Here is a 17,576-nt window from a genome sequence, read left to right as displayed (position 1 = left end):
GTGAAATTTTAAAAAGCATCAACAAGTTCCAGTTTCAAACTTCTGTCGTCAAAGGTGAGATATTTTGACCTGGTGCTTAATTCTAATGACAATATCCGTCCGATTCTTATTCTTTTTCATTCATTAAACAAATCCTTGGACGAAACACATGGCACCAAGCTGGCTTTGTGGACTAATTTTATTAATTTACGTAACTTGGTAGGTGTGATCTTTTTCTATTTCAGCGATCAGCTGACTTTCATTTTTCCCCGATCTCTTCACACAGTCGGTTATTAAATTAAGCAGGCTCTTGAAGAAAGAACCTCCAGTGCCTCCGCGTTTCGGTGCAAGTTACCACAGAAACATCCAGTTATCAAGATCACTTTTAAGCACACTAAGGTACGCTAAATAAATAATCCCCTCCGCCATGAACAAGAGGTTTATTTTTCAGATGTACAGACACAACTCTTTTTACTCTCAGAAACATTGTCCCCGAATCGTCTTCAATTCATCAGTCCTCATACCATCCCAACTAGCGTTCCATAGAAGAGCTGCCTAAACTAGTGCGCGAATACTTTTGAGTAAAAAATAAAGATAAATTATCACAATTTATTCAACCGTTTTGCAATTCTCAGATGCTTCTCAACCCAGCCAATCATTTTCCATGTGAAGCCGCGTTACAACTGACCAATACTAGGGCCGAGATGTTTAGTTATAATGAAGACCAGCTCCAAAATTACACAGACTATTTTACAGACTGGGATACGCCGCCAAAGCAAATAGAAGGTCAAAAGCAAATCCAATACGAACCAGAAAAAAGAACAACTCATCCATACTCACTGCAGAGAGAACCACTAGATAATAATCGAAGGGAGAAAAATAGGGAAAGAGAACGGAAAAGACAGCAACGTTTGAAAGAAGCTTTTGAGGTCCTTCGCACGGTGATACCCGACTACTTTTCGGGAATTGAACCCGGAGAAAGGCTCACTAACATTAAAACTTTAAGGCTGGCGAAGAAATATATCGCTTCACTACATCAATTGTTAGGAAACAATTAGTTTAGTTTATCTGAACTCTAAACCTTTTGACTCCCATGAGTGACCAAGACAGAATTTCTCCTTACAACATTAATACAATATCAACCAAATAAGTGATGAGAATAAAGAAAAATATCAATTTGGGGATAATTAGTTGATCCAATACTAAATTCTCTGAACTAACATTATAAGAATTGTATAGTTGACAGTGAGGGGAATTAAAAATTTGATCTGGGGGTTAAAAGGTTAACACAACTTTCCTCATTTACAGTGCTGCACCACTATACTTTGTATGTTATAGTCTTCCCTGAAACAGCATCTTCTAACTCCAATATCTCTTAACCCCTTAACTGGGTTCATACATTGCATAAAAAACCATAAATCTTTGAGTAACTTTGTCTCTCCATCCAACTCTCTCATTGATTCCTTGCTTCAACATAATCTGATAATGGCCAATAATTGAACAATTATTGTTAAACTAGTAAGAAAGAACTGGCTCATGAACATCAGAACATCCAAATATTGATGATACTGATGTCTGATAATAAGATGTAAACAGAGGAGCAAAATTTGAACTGAGAACAAAATCTAGGTATAACAGATGAAAAGAGTGCTACAAAGTAATCTCATTATTCTATTTAATTTGACACATATAAAAACATCCTTTCAAAATTCTACATTAAATAGTGGAAGCCTTTCATTTCTATTTGTGGACAGGTAAAAAATTTCTTCCTTTTTTTTTTTTTTTTTAACCCCTTAACTCCCATGAGTAACCAAGACAGAATTTCTCCTTACAATACCAAGCAGACAAGTGATGAGAAAAAAGAAAAATCTTAATTAGGGAATTATTTGTTGATCCCTTACCAAGTTCTCCAAACTAACATCACAAGAACTATATGGCAGACAGTAAGGAGAATTACTAATGAGATCTTTGGAGTTAAAGGATTAACTCTCATGAGTGACAAGGACAGACTTTCCCCTTCCAAATATCAATACAATATCAAGTAGACATGTAATGAGAGTAAAGAAAATATTAATTACATGATTATTGGTTGATCCAATAACAAAGACTCTCAGAACTAACATTTGCTGTATGGTAGACAGAGAGGAGAATTAATAATGAAATATTGGGGGTGAAAGAATTAAATCAGTTTTTCTAGGTCAACTACCATTCATTTTAAGATCCTCATCATCATCCCACACAACTGTACAATCAAACACATCCTCAAAGGATTCTATAAAAGGTTCAATGGTATCCTTGGTTTCTACAACTTGGTTAGTCTCTCTTGTAAGTGATGTAACACCTTTACCAATAATCCCGCAAGGTGTAAATTGTTCAAACCAACTCAGATCAATATTGCAGTTCAGTGCAATGCCATGAGTAGTGATCCAATGACCTGCATGAACACCTGTAAACACAAGTGGGACATTAATTATAAGGTAATTAACTCTTTGACCCTTAAGAGTGACTAACATTAAATATTTCCCAACAATATCAGGGCGTGAAATTAACTTTTTTTTCTGATAGCCACTTGGCTCCTAAATTCTTCAAAGTGGTAGCCAATTCAAAAAAAGTTGGTCGCCATTTTCAAAGACAAACAAAATCTTTCTTTACGCTGTCAGCGTTCTAGATAGACCCTCCAATTAAGTTAGGGAAAAGATCTTTACCGTGCTACAAAGTGGACACTAGGATGTATGATATACAAAATTCAGGCTCATCTAAATCCAAGATGGCGTCTAGTTATCGATCGAGATGCATGTGCTACGTTTTGGAAACAAACTAACAGAGGAAGTTTGCCGCGGATTTATCTTTGCAAATTTATTTAATTCATTATATCTCTTGGTAAGGTTATGATGAAACGTTGTAGTCGCCAATTTGGCGACTAACTTTCAGGATTTGGTCGCCAAAGTGAAAAATTTAGTCACATTGGCGCCTGTGTTAGGCGCAATTTCACACCCTGAATATCCTTTCTGAATCAGACATAGAGGTCAGGAGAATAAAGGAAATGATAACATACTAATGATGCTCTTGATTGTTCAACAAATTCTCATTGTCAACACTCTATAGGGACTGTATAGAAAACAGTATAAAAAATTTGCATACTGATGCTGGGCTGTAAAGGGTTAAATCAGAAGTGACCATTATATGAGATCAGTCTCTCTGTAGTACAGCTACATGAACTGGATGCTACCTCTTAAAATGGGGGTACACACATGTTGAAAAATTGAGAGAGCAGGTAGATCTGACAGACCCTAAACAACACAGTAAATATTTGAGAAGTTTCAAATATTTACTGAATTTCCTGTGGCAATTTACCTAAGACAGTCATGTATCTCATTTCCTAGCAAAATTGTTCTTGTTCTATCTCTATAGTCCAAGGTCCATCTGAGTCAGAATGTGCAAGAAAAAATGCAAGAGGTTTATGCAATTGCTGTTCAATGCTTCAGATTTTCATGGTGCAGTGATTCAAATTTGCAATTCTCGTACACATTTCCATACCTCACTGCATTTGCTGAGTCATGCAGACATTAGTTTCACGGCTGCCACATGCATAGTATGATTCTAGTATAGGCAACAGGCATTTAAGAAAAGATTGAGGCATGAATCTGCCATACTTTGATCTGCGGAGTGAACTGACGTTTGCAAAATGACGTAGTAGCACTAAGATTTTCCTTCCTTCATTGCCCCACCTCTTCCCATATAGAAAAAATTTGGGGGGGGAGCTACGTTCCCTCCTCTTTGCGGGAAGTGCGCTGGTTCTTTTACGTCCTCTAATTTATCTCATAACAAACCATGAGCCTTTCTGTTCTCACCTATGGCAGCAATTTTGTTGTCCTTAACCCAGACGCCAGTGTCACAAGTTGTTTCTGCGTGAACACCAAACCTCTTACAAGTTTCTATCAAGGTTTTTTCCAAGGAAGCAACATACCATCGTAAACTTTTCTTGAAACAAGCTAAGTTTAGCACAGGATAACAGACTAATTGTCCAGGACCGTGAAATGTCACTAGCCCTCCACGGTTAGTATAGTGAAATTCAGCTCCAAGATCCTCCAAGCGCCTCTTCTCCTTGGCATCTACGCTCTTCTTTCGGATTCCGACGGTAAAAACGGGCGTATGCTCGTAAAAAAGCAAAACGTTTTTAGCACTGCTTGTTTCTTTGACTTTTATTTTTTCCAAGTGCTGTCTAGCAATCGCATTTTGAACTTCTAAAGCCGGTAGAAAACCAAGTTTCTCCAATTTTCGAGCAAATACCAAACGATTAACGGCCGCCATGTTGAAATACTATGTAGCCAGGCAAAAGAGATTTCGTTGCCAGTCCCTTAGGAGTTAACCGCGTGATTTCCAATATGTCGGACGAAGCCAGTTTGAAGTGCACCCATGTAATATTTGACTTGGATGGATTGATGCTAGGTAAGTTCAATTATTTATTTCGCTTACACGATTCCAGGACTTGTCAGGAATAACTTCCACGCATCCAAATTTTGTAAAAATACCGGATTGTGGTACGCAAAAAATTTACAGCTATAAACAAGCGGTGGCCTATACCGTGTGCCGATAATTATAACCTGGCTGACTTTATTATTTCATAAGACGAATTCTGTTTACTGCTAATTAAGGAAATTGCAAATCGGCAACCGAGATGAATAATTTGAAAACATTCAAATCTCAATAATAATAACCAGGCTGGAATTATTTATGAAAATTTTACTAGCCAACCTTTTGGAAACATTCCCATTTCTCCCTCTTCTATTTTGATAACGAGAAATTTTAACCATCAAAATAGGACGAAAAGAGCTTTATATTGAGAGGGGAGCAAGGTGGTTGCTTCTTTAAAGAACACTGTAAAAAATTTATACTGGAAGAGCAGTGAGGCAAGATCTCAGAAATGTGTTCAGAAGTAGTCTCTGATGAATATAAGACATTTTACTTGATATGTATTTTTATGAAATCAAAGCCGCTAATCTTGGACTCTAGCAGAGCAGGAGGTTCAAAAGAGTGAGAGGTTTGGAGGCTTAAAAAAATTATACAAAGATTACAGGACATTCATTAGGTTTCTGTGGATTGGACATTATGTAGTATACCAACTTGGCAATGGTTTTTGACTGAAAATTACACTCTATTACTTTTGAGCTCAAGGTGTTATTGAAAACAATTTATGAAGGCAGTTTACCCACAGCTGTGCAGAGTACAGGGGCATGGTAAGGATTTTTTAAAGGAAGGAGAGAAGGGGATGACACCGTGTCAAGCAGAGGGTGTTCACAAGTTTTTGCCAACTGAATATTGTAGATTAATTGCTTAAAAAGGCTTACAAAGGGGGAAGGGGGGATCACAGGTGCCCAGGACTCCTCCTAACTACACCCTTGGAAAGGAGTTGTTGGACCCTTGAATGTTGAGGGTCTGAAAATAATTGTGTGAAGATTCAGTTACATTATTTACCTAACTTTGATTTTTTTAATTTCAATGACATCTTTTGATAGAGATTATTGCATCAGTTATAAGTTAGTAAGAAGTCTTATAATTTGGTCATCAAGCTTAAACCTTTAACTCTCAAGATCTGATTATCAATTCTCCCCTCTAGCTGCTACACATTTCCTTGTTAATAAGTTATGAGAATTTGGGGTCAAATCAAGATAACAACTTCAACCTGATAAGTTTGAATGTTCTCATGACCTGTTTACTAGATAATGTGTACATATTATAGGGAGAAGTTACTTGTTAATCACTTCTAAAGTGATTAAAGGGTTAACATGTTCTCTTCCACCTTTCCATAACTTTGTAATATATCAACTCAGCTAATGAATTACACTCCACTTATCAAAACAGTCCTTTTTCAGGACTTTTTTCACCTGGATAATCAGACTTTGTTATTAATGGTTATATCAATAATCTTTCAATATTTTGCACCCTAGATACAGAATCAATTTACACCAGAGTGACTCAAGAAATACTAGACCCTTATGGCAAGACATTTGATTGGTCAGTTAAATCAAAGATGATGGGACGCAGCCCGATGGGAGCTGCTCAGGTTTTGGTAGAAGAACTTCAGCTGCCACTGACATCTGAAGAATTTGTTGAGTTGTCAAAAGAGAAACTCCTGCAGTTATTTCCATCAGCTCCTTTGTTACCTGGTATGAATGTAATTCTTTTAATCAGGCTTGTGAGAGAAGAACAGATGGTGGGTTGAAAGTTTTAAAAACTATTTTTTTTCATTTGGTCATTGATATAAGGGAAGACTATAATTCCGAAATCAATATTTGGGAAGCTAGCGAGAAACACGAAGGTCCAGTGCTCAGTGCTATGGAATGGAGGTTGAATGTTAATTTAGCATTATTAATAGAGTTGATAACATAAATTGACCACTGTAAAGAGTTTAAAAGCTGGCTTTTGAGTGTTAGCACTTTGTCAGAGGTGGAAATTCCTCCAATCACTCTGAAAAAGAGCTAGACTTCAAACACCAGCTTTTAAACTCTTTACCATGGCCAATCTACATTATCGACTCAGTTGATAATGCTAAATTACCCTGTTATACTCTCCCACTGACGCAGCACCACAGTTTCTTTAAGAACTTACCCCTTTATCCAGATTAAAAGGTCTGTTTTCTTACCCAGGTTAGGTCATTGTGTTATGTTCTTGAACAAGACACTATTCTCTCATGCTACCCCTCTCCATCCAAAAATATTATTAGACATCACCAAACTGTCAGGGAAACTGGACAAAATACTGGTGGCAACTAGATGATGGGTAGCCTATTTGCAGGCATACCTTTCCCCCATCCTCCCTTCCGTTTCACCTAGGAGGGAGGATACTGCCACATGTAGGCTATGGGATGAGCTGGATTCCAGTCCATAGGGAGTAGCAATATATCTTGCCAATTCTTGCTTCTGAAATTAAGATAAGCTCTAACAGAATGGCACCTCAGGCTTGTAACCTGCCTTCACATGAATGCAGAAAGCTTCTGTAATTTACCATAGGGCAAAAGGCTCTAAATGCTGGGTCTTGAATAATGACCCAAGAAAGCCAAAGTCACCAAAAGTAAGTATTTCATCAATAGGCCATTTTCAATATACTGAAATTCAAACTTGGCTCTGAGGCTTGGGGGAATAAAACAAAAGAAATCACATCAAGATTGAGGGATGAATAATTAATTTCTTTTACTTTATTCTCCCCAGCCCTGGATCCATTTTAGAATTTTAATACATCAAAAATAGCCTATTGCCACTTGGAGGAAACACCATGAGGGTAAGGGAAATTGGTCTGTTTAGAATTGAGGTCAATCAAACTCTTTGTAACAAAAGAGGATAACCTGTAATAACGAAAACAGGTGTTGAAAAAAACTTAATTGCGGTATGGGTAGGGCCCCATTTCCGGAAAATCCTGCCTATGTCCCTGATCCAAATGAATTCCTGATTGTTATCATTCTTGCATTTATTATTTTTTTTTATATATATTTATTTACCTGTAGGAGTAGAAAAGCTTGTTCGTCATCTTCACAAGCACAAAATCCCCATTGCAGTTGCTACAGGATCTAGTGCATCCCAATACAAAATCAAGACATCGAATCACAAAGACCTCTTCCAGCTTTTTTCGCATACTGTGAAATCTGACGATCCAGAACTGAAACACTCTAAACCTGCTCCTGATATTTTTCAATTGGCTGCCGCGAGGTTTCACGCCCCTCCCACCTCACCACGTCACGTGCTTGTACTAGAGGACGCGCCAAACGGAGTCACAGCTGCACGCGCCGCTGGAATGAATGTTGTCATGGTACCCGATAAGAGGGTAGATAGGTCAAAATGTTTGCAGGCTCATTTGGTTCTTGACTCACTCGAAGAATTCGATCCAACCGCTTGGGGTTTTCCTCCCTTTTGACCGAAAAACAATTCATAGACATGATTGTGCGGATAAGAATTATCTTACATTTATTAGCTTTTCACGAAAATTTTGTAATCATTCACATCTGAGATAGATTTTCAGTATAACATAAATATTTAAATGAGTGGTTCGGACAGGTATCAGTGTGTCAAATTAAGAGCGATCTCTCAAATATCAGTATTGCTAAACTACAATGTCTTCATTTAAAGTGGACACGAACCAAACGAATCTTTGTAGTAGAACATTCATTCGACTACCGATAACTCGAGCCTTCAACGGAAATTGAAAAAGGGTTCGAGTTATTGGGGCTGAAAACAAAGGACTGGAAATGAGGGAAAACGGTGTTTACTGTTTTAATATTCATACAGTGTGCATTTTAATCGAAGTTTTTTGTATAGAAGTCGAGTGAAAATGGAACTCCAAATTATTGTTGAAATCAGAAAGTAACGTAAAGTGGCTGCTTCAGGATAAATTAAATGTTTTGAATCACAGTACACTCTTTTGATTTGTTGTTTGATGACAGACGTGGTTCGACGCGGGTAGAAAATTATCTGAAGGGAGACGAAAATTGCCTGGAGTTAGCGGGGGTTCGAGGGATCGAGTTACCGAGGGTAAGACTGCAATAAATGTATGACGGAAATCCAAGTGAAATTGATTTTGGTTCAAGTTAGCGAGGGTTCGATTTACTGGGAATCGACTGTATTGCATCCTGATCTTACTGAGTTCCGCTAATCGATCCAATCACTATCCACGAGTTTTACGGGAAATTTACCAAACCCTTTGACTCTAAAGAGTGCATGTGATTAGCATCTAATTTCTCCCAACAATATCACCCCTGAATCACACTTTAAGGCCACGAGAATACGGGAAATATTCACCAACTAAAGAAGCTCTTGATAATTAAACAAGTTCTCCTTGTCAGCGCCGTAATAGATGGAAAGAGAACAGTACGGAGAATTTGCATACTGATGATAGGGCGTTAAGGATTAAGTAAAGGACCAATTTATTCACACGGATACTCTGGCAAATAGAGGAATAATCTGCTATTTTAAGGATCCACCATAGTATAAATTGCAAGTTAGTATATAGAGCAGCGCAGCGCTTGCTTTATAATTGGTCAATAGGTTGGCGCTCATTCCAAGGATAAAGAAAGGCGCTTACATGAATCTGTGAGCCGGTTTGAGCAATTGCGATGATTAAAAAAACCTACGCGCTTCATGTCTTATTTTTAAAGAAGCCTGAGTTATGCACGTGTAGCAAGCTCTGTTATGGTAAGGCGGGGATAGGGTAAGTCGGTCGACAACCAACTCCTGTGGACATTTAGTAAGTTTCGTGAGTATTCCCAGGTAGCTTTTCTAATTTTCATAGCATTTCCGAATTCTCTATTTCTGATAAAAATTGATTATTTATTGAATATGCATAAAGAATACATATTCGGGCTTCATTTCATAATAAGATCTGGTGCAAAATTTGGCGTATAAAGGAAGGTTGAACCCGCATATCACAAGGTATTTCTCTTTGTAATTGTTCCAAGTGGACGCTTTGTAGCATATAGCGTTATCCAACCTTCCAACAACCAAGTCCTGGGGTGTGGTAAGTAACAACGCTTACCTTTCTCAATTGCGTTATTGGGTTTTGCTAAATTGTTCCTTCAAAATTCAAGTGCTATAACACTCAAAAGTTCGTTGCTAATCTTCGTACCATAGATTACTTACCCGCGTTCAGGTTAAATCGCTCGTCCTTGAACACGAGTCATCGCCTCTGGTAACTGTTGCCTTTCGATAGCTATGCTTTAAGTCTTTGCAGTTCGAGTTTTAGGTTCTTTTTCTGAGAGTATATAGTTCGTGAATCCAAACGTGTTCTTTAAGCTGATTTTTTTAAAAAAAAAATAAACTGAGTTTTATCTTTTTTGATCACACCAGCTCCACAGTTCCTAACTCTCCAACCGTTATCTTTCGATAGCTATGCTGCTAGTCTATGCAGTTCGAATGTTAGTTCGAGAATTCAAACGCGCTCTCTAAATGACAAACGTCGCGATAAACTGAGTTTTATCTTCTAGTTCTTCTTTGTTCTCGTTGGCTCCGCAGTTCCTCACTATCACACAGGAGGAAGATCAAGCGAGTCATATTTGTGTTCGAAGAGTTTACGATGCTAATCTTTCAAAGTCATAATCACATAGGCTTCCAGACTAGGCTTGTTACTTTTCACGAAAAGACAAAAGGAACGGGTTTTTTAGCGTGTAATTGTTAATTTAATGGAGAAAGGGGTGTTCTCTAAAAATCTTTTCAATTGTTAAAAAACGAAGTTAAAAAATTAGTGGTTACCTCATTGTCAACCTGAGTTGGAATAGTCTAACGATCATTTATGCAACAACAGGCCCATTTCTCGAAAGGCATGGTCAATTGCCAATCCCGAATGGCTTTTCATTTTTGGTCGTGTCTAGCATTTAGGATCGAGGTATCTATTGGTTTAAATTAAAAAAACAACAATGTTTATTCATAAATGAAATAGAACGTGTTGGGTTATGAGCCAAGAATAAAACTATTGTTCCTTTGACTTAAATTTTAAAATATGGTTTAGTGCCCATAAAGTTACCAAAACTTTGGAACAATGGGCGCTTGGACGAAAAAACAGAATGTATCGAGTGGGTAATGGAAACACCAAAAAAAGGACAAACTTTCCCAGTTGTGAGAAGGTGTTCAGTTGACCTTACAATCATGTAGGTTCACACCAAACTGATGTAAATAATACATGTCTGTGATATGGCTTAGAGAAACACTTCAGATGTGTTACAGCTACACCGCTCTATTTTTTTGGTCACCCAAATAAATTTTGAATTACACTAAACAATGGTTAACATAAATGAATAAACGGGGGAAGCTTTTTAAGAAACTGTGGTGCTGCGTCGACGGGAGAGTATAACAAGTTCTGACAAAGGGCCAAAGCTCGAAGCGTTAGCTTTCAAACTCTTTACGGTGATCAATTACGCTTAGCTATCAACTCAGTTGACAATACCAAATTACCTTGTGTGGTTAACAAAACTTACTAACGTGTTGAAAACATCAAAAGGTATTCAAGTTGTTGTCACACTGAAAGATATGAATGACACTAAAAAAGGTGTGAAACACAATTCAGCCGTGTGTGCACCAAATTAAAGTTAATTTTCCCCACCACTGGAGAATTTATAATTAATTATCCTTAGTGTAAATTAATTTCGTTCCGGCGAAAAAAAGGCGCGGTACCAGCACTTTTTTAGTTTTCTTAACAGAAGATCTCAATGGGTTTAACCGTTAGCCGTAAAAACGGCAAAATATCAAGCAGTAAGGAGTACAAAGCGTCAAATTCTAACCGATAGTCGCAAAAAAGAAGTCAGCAGTAAAAACTTTTTGTAAATGTAACGGAAGGAAATAAACCGTTATCCTTAAAATGGCTAAAATTGTGATTGTTAATAAAAGCTATAAAAGCCTTCGCCCCATGGAGCAGTGTTGGGACCCTTTAAACAAAGGGAATCAGGAAATAAAAATTGAGATTGTAAAGATTAATCACTACTCTAAGTGATAATTGCTTCATTTCTTTTATTAAAATTTTAGCAGTGTATAGCAACGGAACTTCTGGTCAATGGATGAACAATGAAAAGAGAAGCCCTGAATCTTGCGAAGACTTATCTCACGGGACTCTCACATTACCACGTGTTTGACAGCGTGGTCTAAATGTTCTATCTTTCCCTACTGAGAGTGAGCCACCTACCAAGTAAAATTAAAGTGTTTACGAAGGGCTCAATTCAAAATGAAAACAGTCATGTCTGAACAAAAGACCTTAATTTGAGCTGAGCAATAGGATGGTATAGGATAGGATATTACCAATAGGATGGTTTAAGTTAGGGCCAAAGATCATGCAATCTCAGCCTTTCTAATCCCTCTCCAAAAGGGCTTGCCTTAGAATAATTTTGATAGTTGTCTTTGTTTCGCTTTAAAGTCGTCCTGGAGTATTGCCCAGTTTGGCTTATCAAAGTAAAAGTTAAGTATTTTAAGTTTACTAATCAAGATTGATGGTTATTTCCTAGACTTCTAGCTCACTTAATGGGTGTTTTTTTGGTTTCCTTTTTTCAGAAATTCCTCGAACTTATTCCCGTCCTAAATTACTCGTTTATTAATCTTTTTCTCTCTCAATTTATGTTACACATTTTTCATCTCTTTTGCGCTGTGAATTTAATGCAAAAAATAAATTTTAAATTTTAAATAAAATATCCCTCAATCGATATTTCTTCTCCACCTCATAACCTTTTTTTTTGAAAATGTATTAATACTAGCTGTAAAGAGGAATTCTTCTTTGGTCATTCATAGGAGTGAAAGGGTTAATCACCTCTTAGGGTCAAGTGCAAACTTTCACAATTACGCAAGATGCTAACCTGAACTCAGGAAGAATTCATTATATTTCTATGACCTGATTTGCATGGTAACACGGCTTACACTGAACTTTCAACCACGCCGGCTTGATAAAATGGTCGCTGAACTAAGTCATACTGATGTCATTTAGCTGTGGCGGTTGATTTGAACCTCAGGTCAGATTGACGTCCAACTATTTTGTGGCTCACAAGGTTCTTTCCGATTGCAATGGATGAAGTGTATACAGTGCTATTTATCCAGCTTTTTTTGGAAATACATTCAGTCCGATTTGAAGGCTTTTCAGGCTGGAGTTTTGGACATGAAGAAAAGAATAATGTTATATCTTATAGTTCTTAACAGTGTATGCCTGGAAATTCAATTTTTTTAGGATGAAATTACACGACGTCTTTATTTAATACAGTCATGAAAGTGCATGGCATGACTTCAAAACAAAATTTTCCCTGCTCAATCACTGAACATATTTTCTTGCCTATAGAGCTACGCCGGGTGCGCTATACGGCGTCTATAGCATAAATTTTTAGTTTAGTGTAAAGTTACGCTGAAAAACTTGTTTCTTTTTCAGTTAAGTTTTTCTCTACGTCAGAATAGAAATTTCAATTGGGCGTCTGGAACGAGTGTTTAGGGATTGAGTTGGTCTCGTTTTACCGTACATTGTGATTGGTCCACAAAACTCGCGCCACTCTCGTCGTAACCAATCGCGACATGTTCATTCGCGAGTTTTCCTGCGCTGCATCAAGGTAGCGTCAGTACTTTTTCCTGATTTCTTACAGGCTTCTTACGGCTTTTATCTATCGGAAGATTTGATAACTTTTGTTTTGGTTTTACAGCAATCTAAAAGTGCATTTCCTTTCCGTACTGCATACAACTGTGTTGCTCTTAGCATAACGCTTGCTTAATTTTCCAAATACGATTTCGTTCTTACCATGACTTTTTAATGAGTATTGGTCAAAAGCAAGGAATGAGAATTGAAAAATCATATATTTGTAATCGTTTTTATTGACACTTTTTATTTTACTACAATTTTGCTTGATAAGTACATAGGTTGTTTTTCTTTTGAATTTGTCGTATTGCACACTTTTTTCTTTAAGAAGTTTTTATTAATAACGCATGTTTTTTGTTTTTGTTTTTTCAAATAAAGATTGGAACATATCTGCCCCACAAAGTTCACGTAACATTATATATCTGTTAAACAGGTGAAGTCGTTAAAAGAGAAATTGTCATTTTCTCTAAAATATCCACAACCGCAGAAATCGCTCATTGAAGTCTGATCATTGTCATCGAGCAGTTCAGACAAAGCTTCAATGTAATTCGTAGCCAATCTGAGAGTTTCAATCTGAGTTAGCTTTCCATCAGGTCCTTTCCCCGATAAATAATCTGGAATAACACTGCGAAGCACATCGAAAGCGCTGTTTAGTCGGCCTTGTCTTTCTCTTTCTCTAGCGTTTCTCCGAAGCTGTCTGTATCGTTTGACGGGCGCCGAAACAGTAACCTTCGGCCTCTTTCCGTTGTGTTTTCGAGTTTCTTCGTTTTTTTTCAAAGCTTGTTCGCGATAGAGCCACGGATAACGTCGCTCCTCGGCAAAAGTAACAGCGAATATTTTCTCCTGTTCAGGCGGTTGAAACGTCACTTGGCTGACCATTATTTACTTGTCAGTATTCCCTGTTAAAAACCAAATTTAAATCATGAAAATGAAATAATAGACTCCGCGCTCCTTTTAGTAAGTAGAATGCTTGATATTTTTTGTTTTATAGAAACTGTTCACTTGTTTGACTTACGGATCGTAAAGTAGGGGTGAAATTTGTTATGAATGATCACTTTTTTTGTTAACCGCGTACTTTTGTTAAAACACAAGGTATAAATTAATCAAGACTGATTAGTTTGAGACTGAAAGGAAGTTGTGCTTGGATATACGCTGTAACTTCGATTGACAAAATTAAAATCTATGCTTCAAAAAGAGTAAAACATTCCTTATTGGATAAACCCGATTTTTTTTTTTACTGTTGTGTGAAGCAAAAAAAAAATCAACTCCACAAGGACAAGGAGACAAAAAGTCACAGCAGGAACTCTTGGAATTTATTTTTCAAAAAGCAACCTTTTGAAAAAGTTCTCTTTACGTGTCAAAATCCTAATTTTGCGACTACAAGAATTGATCGATTGATGCTGGTTGATTGAGCGTAATATTGCAATTAACAAAAGGTCTTGAAAAGAACGGTTCTTACCTTAAAAAATTGTGCTAAAATTAAAACATCTCCAAGGTAGAAAAACAGATTTCTGTGCGGAATAAATTCTGACACTCGCACAAAATCTCAAAGAGGACAATTGTCTTTTAAAAAGTGGTCGTTTTAGTTTTTCTTTCTCAAAATCACGAAGCCAGTCAACTGGGCGCAAAGTAGTAAGCGTCGTGTCTGATTTTTTTACACGTGAAAAAACTTAACAATTCTTATTCAACTCACGTCTCAACTGACTTAAATCTAGCGATATCGTGTAACCGAATAATTTATTCCAGTTGAATTAACAAAAAAGACGACCATCTCAACAAGCTGATTTTTCCCTTTTTTGTTCGATGGCTGCTTATGACTTGAAACATTTTTTTTTTCGAGTATGAGAAACATTTGTAGCGAGGATTCAAGAATCTATTCCCAAATTGCCAGTCAGAATCATAAACAACGCCGAGGAAAGTGCATCATTTAATGGAATAATAGAAGTCTGTTTTGTTAGTTTTAAATTTCTAGTTTATCTGGTCTGATTTAGACAAATAAAAGAACAATTCCAGACACGCTGTCTAGCGTTGTTTCGGGTTAACGTGGGGGGGCAAGTCTTGAAAATCGAAACGTCCGCGTCATAAATTGATTTTAAAATTGAATTGTTTGTTATGTGGTTATTAGTTGTTCTTTTTTTAATGGCAAGTTAGCGGCACTTTGCCAAAGATTGAAGACTTCCCGTGAAGTTACTCTGTGAGAATATGATTTTGCGTCTAAGAAAAATTGAAATAACTCTGATTTCCTTTAAGAGGTAAATACCGCAAAAATATGAACAGTGTTTGAAAACCAGGGCGTTTCGCATAAGTTAAAATGGTGCGAAAACTAAAAAGAATTGCTTATTAAAAATTAAGACTGCAACAGAACTCTAATTCAGATCTAAATTTTGTTCAAAATTAATCGTAGGAGCATTTCCTAGTTGGCAAATATAACAAATAAAATACTCGCTTACCTCGTGTTTTTTTTTTTTCGTAATATCGCCGACTTGCTCTATGGCAATACACTTTAACGACGGTCTTTTAACTTGTAGTGCGTTTGCTGAGGTTGCCGTCGATAATTTGATAATGAGTCGTGATGTGCTCTTTTAAAGCCCGTGAAAACAATACCAAAACTTATCCGTACTGGAGTGAATACAGGGCCATTATCTGCATAAAGAGCGTTATTATATGCACATATGATCGCATGAGCAAAACAAAAACAAGGGGTTTTCGAGTTTTAATTGTATTTTTGTCTATATTAAGAGATCTTTATCGTGTTTAATGAGATCATCGGCGGATAGCCAAAAAAAAACGCGCCTTTTTCAACGTTTATCAATAAGAAATTATTATGATTAAGATGATCAGTGATTACTACTTTGCGATGGAGATTCCTTATAAAGAATCTATGAAGTTGTAAACAGCAAACACAGAAAATGAAACAGAAATAAGATGTATTAAAAGTGCTCTCGAGTAATCACTGGATTGCTGACACAATGCGATCTTTTAATAAGTTCGCTGTTTCTGCGAGATGTTTCACAGAAGAAAGGCTTTATGTCTATTTACTCTTGATATAAATGTTTATGATAACGGAGAAACTCATCATAATTTTTTTACGTTTTCCTCGCCAATGTTCCTTCGTGTTTCCCAAAGAGATTTCAAGCGCACTTGATAATGTATTGTGCGCATGCGCTTACAATAGGGGTGAGAGGAAACAGTTGGTTCCGCCTGGATCAAAACGGATAATGCGAATGTTCTTCAACATTTCCTTCATTATCGAAAAATACAACAACTGAACAAGTAGACCAAAACGATTTTAGTTTATACCACACCCGGCTCTCTTAGAGACAAAGTTCTGCCTAACGTCGGCTTTCGTTTTTTTTCAAGTTATTTTTGTTTTTGTTGTTTTTTAATTTCTAGTCAATAAAAAAGAGAGAATATGCCTCTTGACGCCGTTGCTTCTAAATTTTTGCACAAGTGACTAGCCTGCTGGCAGCAGTGGAGTTTACTGTATAGATTGTTGTAGCACAGTGGAGATTTCTTTCGAACAATACAAGGTACGCACAAATATTTACAGAAGACGTAAAGAAAATTCCGTGAACAATCATCGAGTCAAAAGGCATTTTGTGCCGGCTCGCAAAGTGACAATGACACAATGATGACACGCTCTCGCATTAAGTTTTGTCGTGGGGAAACTCATGTTGAGTGTCGAGTGTCCAAAATTTGCTGGAAAGTGGGTATGGACAGGCACAAGTAAATCATTTGGCAAGGGATGCTTTGTTCGAGTTTGGGACAGGGGTGTCGTTAGCTTCTCTTAGCACACACAAGGAGACTTATCCCTGTACGGCTTTGAAAGATCAAGCACATCTGCATCGCCTGATTACAACTGTATAACAATGAACAATCACTTACGAATGATAACCCCCGTTTACCCATGTGCACAATATCTTTTCTTAAAAGTTATCGACAGGGTGTGGACGATATGGAAGATAAGGATACGCCAGGCTGTCCACACATGGCCGAGTAACTGCGGCAAGGAATCATCTTCAGGAGATTCTGGCAACAAGCAGGCGAACATATGAGTGATGTAGGCTTCATTTAATAAACATGATCTCACTCAATGAGCCACATGTCTCGATAAAAGGATTTTTGCATAATCATTTGAAACCTTTTGGAGAATGAAAAAAATCAATTGTTTCCAATTATTATTGCCAAAACCGTGTTGAGTATTGACCGCAAGCGATGGAAATACGGGATAATGAATGGAGTCTTTTGACCGCTTGTAATCCATGACATTAAACTTAAAAACTGCACGTGTATTTAATAACGCATGAACATCGCAAACAAGGTTCGAGGTGCGTTTCAACGAAAGTGATATCATGTTTGTTCGTTCAACATCCGGGAAGGGTCGACCCAACTCGGTCGACCTTAAAAAAGCCTTCACATTTCCTCTTGTTTACATGACTAAAATAAACAAGAAAGCAGTTTGTAAAAGAACTTTTCAATGAAGCATATGGTTGAAAATTGTTCCCCAATCTCAAGCTACT

General features: G+C 37.2%; 2 protein-coding genes and 1 non-coding gene across 3 annotated transcripts; 1 reads left to right on the top strand and 2 right to left on the bottom strand.

The window, feature by feature from the left end:
• On the bottom strand, window positions 1-4,290 carry LOC131793835 (octanoyl-[acyl-carrier-protein]:protein N-octanoyltransferase LIPT2, mitochondrial-like). Its single transcript, XM_059111328.2, has 2 exons — window positions 3,831-4,290; window positions 1-2,425 (listed from the first exon to the last, which is right to left on the bottom strand). The coding sequence occupies exons 1-2, from the start codon at window positions 4,288-4,290 to the stop codon at window positions 2,178-2,180; spliced, it is 708 nt and encodes a 235-aa protein (XP_058967311.2). The 3' UTR covers window positions 1-2,177.
• Window positions 4,291-4,348: 58 nt separating this feature from the next.
• On the top strand, window positions 4,349-8,381 carry LOC131793496 (pseudouridine-5'-phosphatase). Its single transcript, XM_059110915.2, has 3 exons — window positions 4,349-4,428; window positions 5,928-6,146; window positions 7,481-8,381. Exons 1-3 carry the CDS (start codon window positions 4,365-4,367, stop codon window positions 7,885-7,887), a joined length of 690 nt encoding a protein of 229 aa, XP_058966898.1. The 5' UTR covers window positions 4,349-4,364; the 3' UTR covers window positions 7,888-8,381.
• Window positions 8,382-13,276: 4,895 nt separating this feature from the next.
• On the bottom strand, window positions 13,277-15,598 carry LOC131793168 (uncharacterized). Its single transcript, XR_010717983.1, has 2 exons — window positions 15,507-15,598; window positions 13,277-13,955 (listed from the first exon to the last, which is right to left on the bottom strand). It is a non-coding gene; the product is annotated as an uncharacterized protein (transcript).
• Between the last annotated feature and the right edge of the window lie 1,978 nt (window positions 15,599-17,576).

Source organism: Pocillopora verrucosa, chromosome 6 (assembly GCF_036669915.1).
Source record: "Pocillopora verrucosa isolate sample1 chromosome 6, ASM3666991v2, whole genome shotgun sequence".
Taxonomy (NCBI): Eukaryota; Metazoa; Cnidaria; class Anthozoa; order Scleractinia; family Pocilloporidae; genus Pocillopora; species Pocillopora verrucosa.
The sequence above is the reverse complement of the archived record's forward strand: the minus strand, read 5'-3'. Positions and strand labels throughout refer to the sequence as shown.

Bases quoted from the DNA above. Each gene is read 5' to 3' on its own strand.
- LOC131793835 (XM_059111328.2), bottom strand. From the start codon at position 4,290: ATGGCGGCCGTTAATCGTTTGGTATTTGCTCGAAAATTGGAGAAACTT. The intron at 2,426-3,830 runs GTGAGAACAGAA...TTGTGTTTACAG, and splicing joins CAACAAAATTGCTGCCATAG to GTGTTCATGCAGGTCATTGG.
- LOC131793496 (XM_059110915.2), top strand. From the start codon at position 4,365: ATGTCGGACGAAGCCAGTTTGAAGTGCACCCATGTAATATTTGACTTG. The intron at 4,429-5,927 runs GTAAGTTCAATT...TTTGCACCCTAG, and splicing joins CTTGGATGGATTGATGCTAG to ATACAGAATCAATTTACACC. The intron at 6,147-7,480 runs GTATGAATGTAA...ATTTACCTGTAG, and splicing joins ATCAGCTCCTTTGTTACCTG to GAGTAGAAAAGCTTGTTCGT.